Source organism: Daphnia pulicaria, chromosome 8 (genome assembly GCF_021234035.1).
Source record: "Daphnia pulicaria isolate SC F1-1A chromosome 8, SC_F0-13Bv2, whole genome shotgun sequence".
Lineage (NCBI taxonomy): Eukaryota > Metazoa > Arthropoda > Branchiopoda > Diplostraca > Daphniidae > Daphnia > Daphnia pulicaria.
Genome location: NC_060920.1, coordinates 6,612,117 through 6,626,547, shown reverse-complemented (window position 1 = coordinate 6,626,547; position 14,431 = coordinate 6,612,117). Strand labels below are relative to the sequence as shown.

General features: G+C 46.1%; 1 protein-coding gene across 3 annotated transcripts in view; it reads left to right on the top strand.

Moving 5' to 3' along the window:
• LOC124311826 (potassium voltage-gated channel protein Shal-like) overlaps positions 1–12,736 on the top strand; it is a 37,831-nt gene extending 25,095 nt beyond the window's left edge. For 2 of the 3 annotated variants that reach the window (XM_046776190.1, XM_046776189.1), the window contains 5 exons: positions 635–890; positions 4,795–4,957; positions 5,352–5,573; positions 9,746–10,093; positions 11,111–12,736. In XM_046776190.1, coding sequence (XP_046632146.1) covers positions 635–890; positions 4,795–4,957; positions 5,352–5,573; positions 9,746–10,093; positions 11,111–11,398 — 1,277 coding nt within the window. In that variant the 3' untranslated portion in view covers positions 11,399–12,736. The remainder of the gene's footprint in view (positions 1–634; positions 891–4,794; positions 4,958–5,351; positions 5,574–9,745; positions 10,094–11,110) is intronic. The other variant, XM_046776191.1, reaches the window with a different exon arrangement.
• The last annotated feature ends 1,695 nt before the right edge of the window (positions 12,737–14,431 follow it).

The following is a 14,431-nucleotide window of genomic DNA, read 5'->3' as shown; positions in this document are numbered from 1 at the left end:
GAGAATTTTCTTTTTATACTCCGGGGTCATTTGTAACCAAGAAGAAATATTAGGACTCGGAGCCGCAGGTCATGTGATATTTCGAATTGAGCGGACCATCTGTCATTTCTTTTTCTTTTTTTAGAATTCGGTTGTGTGTGTGTGTGTGTGTACGGAGGGGAGGGCGTGTTAAGTCACGCAGAATGTACGACGATGATGCGCCCGACGACTTGATGATAGTCTCTAACACAGACGGACAAGGCGCGCACACATCTAACCCCCCCAAAAAGAGGAGGGAAACGGAAGGGAGGACATACATGGTCGTCAAATTGCTGTCCAATTCCATCGATTCGTCATCATTTTTTTCCCCTCCTTGTCCAACGGGGAGGGATGAAGGAGCGGGACTATCAGCCGCGGGAGTGAAAGACACGATTGCAAATGAGTCATAGCCGAGTGAGTGCGTGATGGTTAAGTTCAATGAGCCAGCACGGGGCTCCATCATCAGCCGGGCAATCGCCTAAATAACGACTATGAGTTTAAACACGTCTAGTCTATCATTATTTATTTATTCTGGACATTTTCTAACTCACCCCTTGCGATCAAATCTAATCTAATGTCAAATTTCTATTTTATTGCCTCGGCGATGGACAAACAGGAGCGTTTGTGACGTTGCGAGTCTTCCGCGTCTTCCGCATTTTCAAATTTTCGCGGCATTCGCAAGGCCTCCGCATCCTGGGCTACACGCTCAAGAGTTGCGCCTCCGAGCTGGGCTTCCTCGTCTTCTCGCTGGCCATGGCCATCATCATCTTCGCCACTGTCATGTTCTACGCAGAGAAGAACGTCGACGGAACCAATTTCACCTCCATTCCGGCCGCTTTCTGGTACACCATCGTCACCATGACAACTCTCGGGTACGTCGTCATCTTTTTTTTCTTTTTTCTTTCTTCCTCTACTCCCTTAAGAGTGTCGTTATTACTTCGTATTTTTGTAAAGAGCAAAACAAGATTCCACGGGTTTGTAACGTGGGACCCTTATTGAATTCGTGCATAATAGGTGGAGCAATTCAATTCACTCGAAAAGAGATAAAAATCAATTTCCCCTTCTCCCCTAAAAAGCTGCTGCTGCTGTGGAGAGACTCGAGATTCCAATGAAAAGTTGCCCAAATAGAAAGCGGCCGAGGCCAGGGAGGAGGCTGGAGGCCTGATAATGAAATAAAGAGTTTCCCCCTCCCTTTCCCCCCCCCCCCCCTCTTTCAAATGTTTGCGACCTTTATCGAATCGAGTGAGGTAGACAGACGTCAGCTGTTCAATAAACAGCGAGAAATAAGAGGAAAAAGAGAAATAAGAGAAATAAGAGAGAAAAGGGGATAGAAATTGAACAACACAAAAATAACGGGCCAAACATTGTAAGAGCACACGAGCCGTTGGATGACTGGTTGGATGGATGAATGGCCTGGATGGGCGAGAGAGGCAAAAAACCTCATACGAAAATAGAAAATAAAAAAATAAAAAAAAGTGGGAAAGAAAGGAAGAAAAAAAGAAAAAGGTATAGAAATGTAATACGCACAATAGGAAAGCTCAGCTCTGTGCTTGTGCTGCAACTCGAGTCTCTCTTTCTACGTGTGTGTGTGCGCTGTTGTGCGATCGATAGGTTATGAAAAGAGCAGCTCACCAGTCGAAAAGCAGTTCGTCATACATTTGGATATATCCATATATATAATACTGATATTTCCACAGAGTATAGTGCACGGTGCACAACACAACGGCGACCGTGAAGAAAAAGAGAGAGCTCCTAATATCAGCCGAGGTCTATATACTAGCTGGGCGACGCAACCCGGGCCAAAGATTTGTGTGTGTGTGTGTGTGACGAAAGAGAGAGAGAGAGATGTGGGCCCGGCATAGCTGGAGAGAGAGAGAGAGAGTCTCGCAATCAATAACTTGATGATGAAAAAAATCTCCCCCCGTCCCACAGAGTCTACAACACGGCCGTGTGTGGATAGTGTACAGCGTCTGGCGCAATAGACGGGTGACGTTGAATTTCTCTGCCGTTACCGAGGACGGAGGAGCCAATCCCGACATGTTTCCAGGGAAAATAACCTCCTCACCCGAATAGATTCTTTTCATATTTTTAGTCTGACGATGCCAAGTCCCTTCCTTCATTGCAGCGGCTCTATATAACTCGATCCATCTTGCCAAAGTGGTGCTATAGTGGGGCTGCGCGTTATGATTTCTGACCGATTTGTCAAACGGGCTGCTCCTTATACAAGCACAAACTAAACTAAAAAAAAAAAGACAAAATAAATCTTTCCTCAAAATAACAACCGTGGACGATGGATCGGCCCGCCTCCTAACTTTCCTCCTTTTCAATAAAAAAGGAAAAAAAAAACATTTTTTCTTTTTTCTTTTCTTTTTTCATCAAAATCAAAAAGTGAATCGTCTGATCAATATTGCCCAGCTGGCAGTAATTCTTCTGGCCAGGGCATTCGAAAATTTTTATCAAAAGGGAGGGGTCCTGGTCAAATCCTAAATTGGTTTCTCGTGCGTAGCTATTAGCTGCGACAAAAAAGGTTGAACGGGACTGCCCCTTTTCATCCCGCTGGCAAAGAAATAACGTAAAACCCGTTGTGATGTGACGGCCGTCGATGATGGCCAAGCCCAAGCAGAAGCAAGCCAAGCTCTGACTTTTTGACGTCAAGTGGTCGGTGCTGGCCGTAAAGAATTGATACACAAACACACTCGAGCTTAGATAAAAATAATAATAAAGGAGAAAAGGAAGAAGATGAAGAAGAAGAAGAAGAAAGAAGAAGAGGGCAAGTATTATTAGGCATTGGCCAGCAGCGTGAAGCGATTGGACACTTTGGCGGCTCGGCTCGGCTCGGCTCGGCTCAACTCGGCTCGATGGTTTCATCGGCCAAAGTTTTCGATATATATTGGCGCGGATGAGCAATAGGAGGAGAAGGAGAAACGCGGGACTTGTTTCAATGGGTCCTGCGTGTCCAAGTTCGTGATTGGAGGAAGGGCGAGCCGGGCGAAGCGGAACAATCATAAAAGGTTAAGAGTAAAAAAGAGAGAGAGCGAGAGAGCTATAGAGAAAAGGCCAGTGAACGATAACACAGCGAGGCATCACAGAAGAAGATGAAGAAGAAGAAAAAAGAAAAGAAAAAAAGAAGAAGCGAAGAAGAAGAGAAAAAGAGTGTCTGGTACTATACTACAAGAGAAAGGAAGGGTTACCATGACGACGTCCAATCAATACCCATTCTCCCACCTCCACTCTAGTTCTCCAGCAGCTCTCAACTCTTATTTGCCAAACAAGAAACACACGGCAGATATTCTCCGCAAATTTCGTTGCCTAGATATCTCGCCAGTTGATTCCAATCCAATTTACATACAAAGTTAACAGCACGTCTAAACGACCGAAAAAGAAAAAAACAAAAACACATTTGCTTCTCTCAAGTTGTAGACGTCGAGTGGTGCTGCATCCTCTCGAGTGACCTTTCCCTCCCCCAGTCAATCCAACTCTCCATCATCACACGGACCCACTTGACTTGCGGGGCTCTCGGAACCTCCGCATCCCCATCCGTCTGGGCCGATAACGCCCAGGTAACTCTCGGGTCCTGGATGGCTGGAAACGGATCGAACCTGGGACGCGGAAAAAAAAATGCCAAGCTACGGAGAAAATCGACAATGAAAAGAAAAGTCAAAACGATAAAATCAGGCAACGTCATCGTGGCGAAACAACAGTCTGACGAGTTATATTCATCGCAGCAAAAACTTTGGTGTGTGTCTTCATCATGTGCCGATCGATACTCTTCGACAACCTCCTTTTCGGTCTGTACGGAGTATATACTGTATACATATGGGGGTGTGTGTGTATGTGTGTGTGAAATGTTCTTTCTTTCGTCGCCTTTGTGTCGCGAATTGGCCAAGTTTCCTGGTGAAACAACGTGAGGTGACGGGGGTGGATGAATATATGGAGGAGGTGAATGCATCGCGAGTGACACAGCAGAGAGGAGGGAGACAGACGGAGACATTGTTGTCTGAACTCTCTCTCTCTCTCTCTCTCTAGTCTCTACTTGCTCTGACGTAAGTGTTTCACTCTCTCTTTCACTCGACAGGAGAGATCCATTCAACTTCGATCGTGGCCTGGACAAAGGGCCCGTCGTGTCCTTGTCTCTCTCTCCTCTCACACTCACCAAGAGGAAAAAAATCCATCGGCCGTCTCTCACTCTCACTCTCTCTCGACCTCATATTGCCATGTTTTAGACGACGCCTATAGATTGCGAGGTTCGACGACGACGACGACGACGACCAAATTGAGCACAACACAATCAACCGAGGGCGGGCGGGCGGGATTGTGTTTGTGTGCGATGGGCGACAGGGCGGAAAGTGGGAAAAAAGGCGAAAACCTCCAACCAGGAAAAGAAGAAGAAGAAAAATGGAGCGAATCCAAAAAACGAAACAGACACACACACACACACACACACACACACACACACCGGAATCCAAGCGGAATCTCAACTTTCCCATCCGACATGTATAAATAAATAAATCTAAGGAAAAAGAAAAAAGAAAAAGGGTTGCCCCTGATCTATTTTCCCTTTTCTAAAAATGATTCCGGCGCTGATCCAGCAAGCCCAGTCACGCATTTCATTACAATTTTTGACATAATCTCTACACGCCAGTGTGTCCTTCAGCGGAGTATATCTAATATCTATAATATCTTTGCACTCGTCAGCCGTGATGTGACGTCGCTATCCGGAATAATCCAGTAATCATTTCTTTAATCAATTCCGTTTCGTTTTGTCCATTGAAAAAGGTACGGCGACATGGTTCCCAAAACGATAGCCGGCAAAGTGGTGGGCGGCGTCTGCTCGCTGAGCGGAGTGCTCGTCATTGCCCTGCCCGTTCCCGTCATCGTCTCCAACTTCAGTCGAATTTACCACCAAAATCAGCGGGCCGATAAGCGCAAGGCTCAAAAGGCAAGTTGTCGTCTCCATTTGGATTTTCTTGTCTTTTTCTTCCGCTTTCTCTCACCACCGGCGTTGGGGCGGACACACCTGCGAGAGGCTGCGATGGGCCGGATCGTTCGTCAATGTCTTCGTCCCTCCTCTAACCGCCAGGAGCAATCCAGCCCGCTTCAACGACGACCTATCATCGCCGGGACGATTGATCACTCAATGATCCAGCGACATATCCACCCATTTGATCCATTGAGTTGTTAATGCTGGAAAAGGGGGCTTAAGGGCTTTTCGATTGGATTGGGTGGGATTGGATTTTTTTCCCTTTTCTTTCTCCTTTTTCCCTTTTTCCTTTTTTATATTTAGACGTCCGCTAATGATTTGCCGGGATTTCCTTTCATTTTCAATCAAACAGAAAGCGCGACTGGCTCGCATCCGGCTGGCCAAAGCCACTTCGGGCGCCGCCTTCCTGTCCAAGAAACGGGCAGTCGAGTCGCGTCTCCTGGCCCAAGAGTCCGGACTGGGTCTCGACGGCGAAAACGGGGCCGGAGGCGCCGACGATCAGCATTGGCTACGAGAGGAGGACATATTCGAATTACAGCATCATCATCTGCTACGCTGCCTCGAGAAAGCCACGGTCAGTCTTTGAATTATTATTTTCCATTTTTTTTTTTCATTAAAAGGGAAATCAAAAGAAAAAAACGAGGATGAACTTTATCGATCCTGCCCGTTCCATCATCTCATATCCCTTGCCCGGGTAATGAGTCTGTGCCCAAAGGGGCGCTATCAATATTATTAGCGTTTCCAATTGGTTGCTCCGTTCAATCCGACACGTATACAACCCTCCTTCTGCGCACTACATATATAGTTACTCGCATTCGGATGCCTCTGGGCGTCAAAACTTTTCGGTTGTTTTGTCTTTTTTTTTCTCGCCTTTTTTTAAGAAAAAAAAATAATTTACAAATTAAAAAGCCGAGGGCAAATCGGTTCGTATTAATTGGCAAACAAATTCAAAAGTCGATCCGTTTCAATTATAAATAGTCCAATTTGAGGCGCGACGTTAACTACAAAGCGAAGAAACCCAGTCGTTCAAAAAAAGGGGAAAAAATATCAAATGAGCAGAGGGGGGCAATAATCTCCGAGTGCGGCGGCCTATAGTGTTAAATGAATCATCAAGCGGAGAGAGGGGAGGGCCATGGTGAGCAGAAAGTCCTAGATGGCTGCTGCTGTAATATCACATTTCCCGGGCTAAAAGGGCAACAGCCTCGACACAACAACCGAGAAAAGAGAGAGAGAGAGAAGAGAGTGAAGCAGCTGATTCTATATAACCACCACCACACACGACAGGCAGCAGCAGCTATAGCCCGGCAGGCACCAGGCAGCACAGCACGGTCGTCAGGCATATCAAATCCTGCGAGAGATTCTGAGGGTTTCAATTCCCAGAGCTCTTTTCTTCTTCTTCTTCTTTCCTCTATTTTTCTTTTCTTTTTTCTTGGGTAGAGACTAGCTGATGCCGACCCCATGCATGGCAAAAGCGTCACCGACCGACAGCATCAAAGCTGCCAATGCCCAGTGTTCACGGACGAATCTCATTAGGCGCGTTTCTAGTGAAACGCCGTTTGCTCGGCTGGATGTTGATCGATCGACCTTTAGACTCTCTAAGATCTGCCAGTGCGGCCTTATATAACAGCACCACTAGATTATAAGCCCAGTCTCTCTCTCTCGACATGTACATAGTAGTGCATAATACTACACGACTCGTCTACTACTACGCCTGCCTCTGCCTCTCTCTCTCTCAACTATCTGACCGTGTCCCGTTTCGCTCCGTCATCTGCACAGAGTCGCTCCATTTCCATCATCACGCCGCTCTTTTGTTTTACCGCCCCCGGCCCCCCTTTACATTGGGCGCCGTGGAGGAAATATCATCAGACTAGACTGACTTGACTCGTGTTCCTCAGGACTCGATCCCTTTTCAAAAGAATTTTAGCCAGTCGACCCACGTCGGTCAAAGGGGGAAGGTGGAAGACCCAACCCACGTACGAAAATGTTGCTCCTCGCCAAACGAAGCGCCGTTAAAAGAAGAAGAAGAAGAAGAAGAAGAAGAAGAAGTTTCCGGGAATATCCGAGAATAAACTTTTATTTGTTATTTTCTGAAATGGTCGTATCATTTGGTGAACCTCGAGGAACAACGTCGTCTCGGTCCGCTCGGCTGGTGATCAATAATGAGCCCACGACAGCAGCAGCAGCCCAGCGACGAGTGTGTGTACACAGTCGAGTAGTAAATTTGGAAATCATCGAATTGTTATCGCCGATTCGGTCATTCGGCTACCCCCCCCCCCCCCTCCTGTCGTTTTCTTGGCCGCCGACGATCCCACGTCACGCCAAATGAAACCCCAAAAGTGAAGCGCAGCGAAATGTTCGTCGAATCGTTTCCTACCGACAGATGAAGAACATAAAAAGGAAGGACAAAAGGGTTCCCCTTTTTGGTCTTCTTTATTATTTCCCTTTTTTCTTCTTCTTAGTTCCTACCCGCTGCCGAAAAAAAGGGGGTGGGGGATCCATGACACACATCCGACAACGTAAGACGTTGACGAATGGGATCTCGGGACCCCTTTCAATTTGTCTTGCATTTCAATTCTTCCTGCGTCGACCTCGGCAACGACCGCCACTTTCAAACTTCTTCCTCTTCCTCCTCCGCCCGGATTTTCTCTTCTATTTCTTCTTGACCGGCCATTGTTTGCCCTTGTTCCCTTGTTCCCTGCGAAACCTTTGCCTATTCTTCGATTTAACGACATTTCAATCTTCCCCCCAGCCGGCCGGCCCATCACAAAGTGTTAAAGTTGCACATCTGCATGAGATTATCAATCAAAGCGTCAGCCAGTGAATTGGCGATATAGTATACGAGCCAGAGCGGTGCGGAAGGGAAAAAAGGAGCAACTTATAGATCCAAGTGGAAAGGTTAGACTTGACGAACCCCGCCAGCCAGCTAACCACCAACGGGTGAAAAAAAATAGAGAACAGCAGTGTGTATATATGTATCTACCCGCCGATATTACGTACATTGTAAAGGCTGCAGGCAGAGTATGTAAGAGCAGAGTAGAGCAAAGCGGAATAAGGCTTTCTACATAGGGATTGATCAAGCAAACCACAACGGTAACGATTCAGTCTATTGGGTCGTTATGGCTGGGCGGCCGTTACACCAACCGCACACTCGTCCTACTTAGATCGTACACAAGAGCAGCAACTAAACCGGAGCCCCAGCCTAGTTGGGTCGGGAAAAAGATATAGGAGCCAGCGCCCGCAACAACAACAACAACAAACAACATATGGATTTATAATATTGGAATAGATGTGGCGTTTGTGCGTCATATTGGTCCGGCCCTTCTTTTCCGTCGTCGACATAAAAAGAAAAGGAAGAAGAAGAAGAAGAAGAAGAAGATGGGAAAAAAAGAAAAGAGGAAACGAAATAGCTCGGGCTCTCTCGCCCATAGCACTGTGTGTGTCTAGTGTGTGTAGTGTGTAGTACATCTAAATAGGAGGGTAGCAGCCTGAAAGAAAATCGATGCTCTTGACGAGACGACGAGTAGTAGTGATACTGCCACATCGACTGGACTCGAGCCGGGGCGAGGCAGGGGCAAGGCAAGGCAAGGCAGTCAGGCCAGCCACCGAGGATGTTGTGCCTCTGCTGTTCTATTCCCCCCTTGTCATTCGGAAATCGATAGGGCATTATAATAGGCCAGCGCTGGCAATCTATCGGCTGCATTACGTGCACCGTCTCTCTTTCTCTTGTCTTTCTTGTCTCTCTTCCGTCAAGAGCATCTTCTCTATTAGTCGATATACAGAGGACAAATGTTACGCCACCGCAAAACAACGAAATGGGCATGCCAGCCCAGCAGCCAGACAAAATAACTCCGAGCGCGCCCCCCAATTTATAGACATGCGAATTCGCGTTGGCATATCAAAGGAGAGCCTCTTTCTCTTTTTTCTCTTTTGTTCTTGTCTCTGCGACGAGGAAACTGACGCGAAACTCGTTGCACCCGTTATTCGACTCTCTCTCTTTCTCGACGATCGAACTGAAAAGTCAGCAACCGAAATCAGATCTGACGAGATATGACCGTCGTCGTTATTTGTCGATCGCGAAACCAGGAAAATCTAACAAGAAGCACAAAACAAGAACTAGTAGTTTGAAGGGGGTTGATTCCGCCCTACCTGCCTGCCTCCAAATAAAAAAGGAGAGTCTTTGAAGTGAACTTCACTTCGACCTGCGTTTCTTTTTCGCGTTTTTTTTTTTGTGCCAAACCAGCAGCTTCTTTACTGATTAGGTCTCCACCGACTTGGAGACTCGAGTGTAAAATCAATCAGCTGAAGAGAGAGACTTTTGTTGTCTCTCGACCTTCTTCTTCTTCTTCTTCAAAGTCTGCCAGCAGCAGAATCAAAGTTGCTCCATTCGAAGATGTGTCGATCGGAGCATCCGCCAGAGTGGCTCCGATGAGATTTGAAAATAACATGTGTAGCAGCAGCACACAAGTAGATGAAGTCGCTAAAAAGGAAAAGGAATAAGGAAAGAAAAACTTTTCAAAAGAGCCTAGACTTAGAAGGGTCTGATGCTTAGACACGAAGGCGACAGTGCAGACGTGCCCCACAGTCCAATCTATCCAATGGATTTCATTTAATTGAATAGAAATTGATGCACATTGATAGTGTGGTAGTGCACGACTATACATGGCCCAAGGCACTGTACCAGTACCATTTCTAGTCATCTAGTTTGGAAAAAAGAAAATGGCAATTGATTTCTCGGTTTGTCGACAGGATCGTGAATTCATCGAACTGGAAAATCCGTTCAACGGTCAACCGCAATCGATGCAAAGGTCGGGCGGATCGCGGTCGACGTCGCCGACCGGAGGCCAGGGTTCTCTGGTGTCGCCTGCGGGCAACGTGCGGAACAAGCCACAAGGAAGAGGAGGAGGAGGACGGTCATCCGCCTCTTCGCCATTGTCGCCCGATCGGCTCTCACAACAACAACAACAACATTCGGCCATGTGCCCTTGCTGTTCGTGCTGGACCTGCCTGCCACTCCACCAGCGGTCGTCGAGCACCTCTCCCGTGGCGTCGCCACCGCCCGTCCTCGGGCCCAGCGGTGGCGTTGCTCACCTGGCGGTACGTTCGTAAACAAAACAAAACAAAAAACAACAAAAACAACAACCGGCGATAAAAACAAAAAGACGACGGACAGCTAGACCTTGTCCGCCCGTCAAGATGATGATAAAGTGGCGTGACTTGATTTGGGTTTGGACAAGTTGTTCTCTTGCATCATCATTGTGATATTGTCGGGTCCCAACTTTTTCCAGCGGGTTGGGTGGGGGTGGGGAATTTAACAAAGGCCCAAAGGAGGACATTGGGGGGGAAAGCAAGACGGACGGACTGTGCTATAGACGCCGCTGTTGTTATTGTTGTTGTTTTTTTTATTTGGGAGGAGGAAGGAGGGGGGGGGGGGACAAGTAAAGTCATTGGCTGGTTGACGACCATCTCCCAGCGATGGGCTAGTCGCGTGAGCCACAAATTCCCTTCCGCGTGTCTCACGATTTCCCTCAAAAAGGACCAGAAAGAAACGGGAAATTTTCCTCGATCCTGTTCGATACACAAAATCTAGGACATGGTCGTCTTCGATCATCCTACCCCCAAGTCCCGTCCGTGTACGCGTGTACTTCCCGTAACGACCAGAGCGAGAAGAGACTAGGGCGCATTCCGACTTTTTTCTTACGATGATGCGCCACAGGCCGTTATCTCCAAAACAAATAAAGGAGGGAAATGATATCGACGGGAAAAACAAATCGATTGCACACACTGTGTAAACCATATGCCCCGACCCCCCAACCGTCTACCTCTTTTCTACCGGTGCCCGTTCGCTAAAACGTTACGACTGCACACACAAAACAAGGCCGGTCGTAATACAAGGCAATAGAGCGGGTCGTATAATCATAAGAAAAGAGCAGACGGGACTTACTATATTGACCGTCGTCGTGTGAGTGGTCAGGAATAAAGAGAAACGGACGGCCTCTCGGCTACAAGTGCCAGTCGGACATTGTACAGAATGAGAAAGTGTTCGCAACTAACCTGGTTTAATAAATTGTCCCTCTGTTTATCGTTTGTCCTCCAATTTTCGATCTGTGGCAGATGGACGACGTGCTGATGGGAGCGTCAATTGGCTCGGACGGGCCCATCAGTCAAGGATTCGCTCCGTCCACCAGCAGCGGCAACGTAGCCATTCGACGGAGGCACAACGAAACTTCGTCGTCCTCGTCCTCGTCGTCGTCGCCGATGATGCAACAACAGGCGGGTGGTGGTGGAGGAGGAGAAGGGCCGCTGGAATTCCAAATTGGCGGCGGAGGAGGTGGCGGCCAGCAGCAGCAGCAACCACCGGTAGAAACTCGGCAAACCATTCTCCACATCTCCGCCCTGTAAAAAAAAGTGACAAGATAAACCCAAAAATTTCACGTTTTCATTTAGGAAAAACAAAAACAAATTGTGTCAAAAAATTGAAATTTACAACAAAAAAAAAAGTTGCGTCATTTTTTTAGGTGAACAATTATCCCGTCATGTGCCCTGTTTCTTATACATCAATCCTTTTGAGCTCCACATTTTTTGGAATGCCCCCTCAGTCATATTGATGACCGTGTTGTTTTCGTCGTTTTATATCAAAATGTTGATTCAATTCAGAACCGTCAATGGACGGACAAGTGAACCCACCGCCCCGAAATTTCTTTCCTGATAATTCTCGACCTCTCAGTGGCATCCAACTTGTTTCCCTCTTGTGTCCATCGATGAATGTTTCGCGCACTTGTACGACGTCGCCCAACCCCAGTGAGGGCGAAAAGGCATTTTCACATTTTTTTTAATTTTATTTTTCAGACACGCGTCATTTTTTTGTTTCATTTTCCCGTGAAAAGAAGTTTGGCAGAACGTGAAAAACAACAGCAACAAAACAATCAAGAATTGAGAGAGAGAAGGAGAGAGAAGGAGGGAGGTGTGCGTTTGACAGAGTCGAGCGAACCACACGCGTGTCCTTCGTTGCCGGTATTTATTTTTTGTTTTTCCTCACGTCTCGTCAATTCCTCCAGACGCCTCCCGTCTCCATCCAGACGGTAAGATTTGATCACGTCCCCCTTTGAAGGCGATTCGACTCTTCTTCTTCTTCTTTTCTGACTTCCCGTACGAGTGCGATGAGTTGCGTTAAAGGCCCAAACTTCCAACCCCTGGCGCTTCCACGGCGAAACGAGACACATTTTGTTTGTTGATTGTCAATCGAAAGAATTCGGGCCATGTCAAACGTTGTTGTTGTTGTTTTTTTTTTTCTTGTTATTATTGTGCCCGTTCTCTTTCCAACAGATCCGGCCGCTGTTACACACGCACACGCACAAAGACACATTGAAAAGGAGAATTAAAAAATGGAGTTGCGCTTCCCCGTCCAAATGGCGAATCAAGACGGATCGGCCCGCCGACACGAGCAATCCATTTATTCATTTGTTATCCGTTAGTTGCTTATTTATTTTTTGGCACTTTCAATTCTCACATGGCGTGCGTGTCCTCGGGAAAAGAAAAGAAAAGGAGACAACAACAAAAAAAACAAACACGCAGATTCAAATTATTTTTATTATTTTTTTAATCAACCAAACTGTATATGGGAAGAAATAAGAAAGGAGGTCGACATATCTGCACGCGCCAGGCCGTCACACACGAATTTGCATGGCTGTGCATTGAGCGGAACGTTGGACGAAAAAAAGAAAAGTTTGAATTTCAAAAGAAAAAAAAGAAGAAGAAAAAACTTTGATTCCAATAGGCGCCAGCGTGTCCACAACTCCACATCCACCACCACCACCACTACACAATATAGACCGTAACGATCAGCTGTGGTTGTAAACGTCTTCACAAATTAGTTGCTTGTTTGCTAGGAGGAGTGGCTCAACAGAAAGGAACGAGGGAAAACTTTTGATGAATTTTGATTTTTTATTTCGTTTTTTTATAAAGAACGGTGACATTCAAGTGTGTCGCAGATTTCGTGCCAAATGGCAGTAGTAACTGCTGCTGCTGCTGTGCTATAGTCATATTTCTTTTATATGAGAGGTGGGGGGTGGGTACTGGGTAGGAAGAAAAGCGAAAGAAACATTTTGATTCGGAGCCATGCCTTGTTGTCCTCGTGAAATCTCTCGTGCAGCACAACACAAGCACATGGAGCCGGTCCGGGCCGGGCCCCCCTCCTCGTAAAGAACAGACCGTTAAACAGCACCGGAAGCATTATTTCCCTATCAAAAAATGAGTGTACATAACAGTATAGCGTGTATACACATCCTTTATTATTATATACAGTGTATATTTATATATCCCGAAAAACAATCGATCGGATTGGGTACAATTGGTCTGGACATCGTCTACTAGCCTAGCCTAGCCTACTCTCTCTCTCTCTCTCTCCCTCTCTCTCTTGTTTGACTTAGTTACTGACGCTGCATCTTCTCTGCGTTCTTTTCGACGTCACTGTGGTTTGTCATTGTTTGGTTGTGTGACCGACTACAGTCTGACTCCGTTTTACTTTGTCTGTCACATAAATAGTTAACAAGGAAAGACGTCCTGTCCGAGTTATATAGTCGCAAACGCATCTTCCGTTTTCTTCTTTGCGGTTGAATCATTTTCCGATTCCCGCATTTGCTGGTGGGGCAGACGTTGGAAGAAATTAAGCTCTGACCGGGCAAACAAGCAGTCGCAATTCTGACACTCGCGAATGAAAATAAAAGTTCAATTTTTTTAAAATGTGTCGTGAAAACCCCCAAGAAATTTGGATTCTGCCCTTCCAATCGCCCCATTTGAATGTAATAAAAAATGACGACGACGGTGAAATGTTGGCCGCATTCTGTTGAAATTGTTCTGTCGTGTAAAACTCTTTATCATGTGTCAACCCAAAATTGGATCCGATTCATGTTTGAGGCTCCGTTTCTGATATTTTATATGACTATAATATCTGATTGTTTGATTGATTCAATTTGTTTTTTTAGAGAATTTCTTTATCTAACGTTGGGGAAAAAAACCAAAAAAGATACCCGAGAGGACGGGGGACGGATGAGTTTTGTTCCTCAAGAAAAAATTTGTTTTTTTGTTTCTTTTTCATTGCGGCCATTCCCTATTAGTCCATCCTCCATGCCCCTGATCTCTGATCTTATCTTGTCTCTCTTACCTCTTTAACTATCCTTAACTCTCTTTTGTATAATGTACATCATCAAAGGGTATTTTCCACCACTTTTTAAAAACGGCTCGACTGAAGGAGAACAAGAACGCGATGAGAACATTTGATAATCACCGACGGTATATAATATATCTCTTCTATAACCGACAACAACAAAAAAATGTTATTTGATAGAATTTTGAAACCAAAAGGATTAAAAAAAAACCTAAAACACAAAAAAATATTAATTTTCTCAGAATTTCGTCAATCCCCCCGTGTTCCCT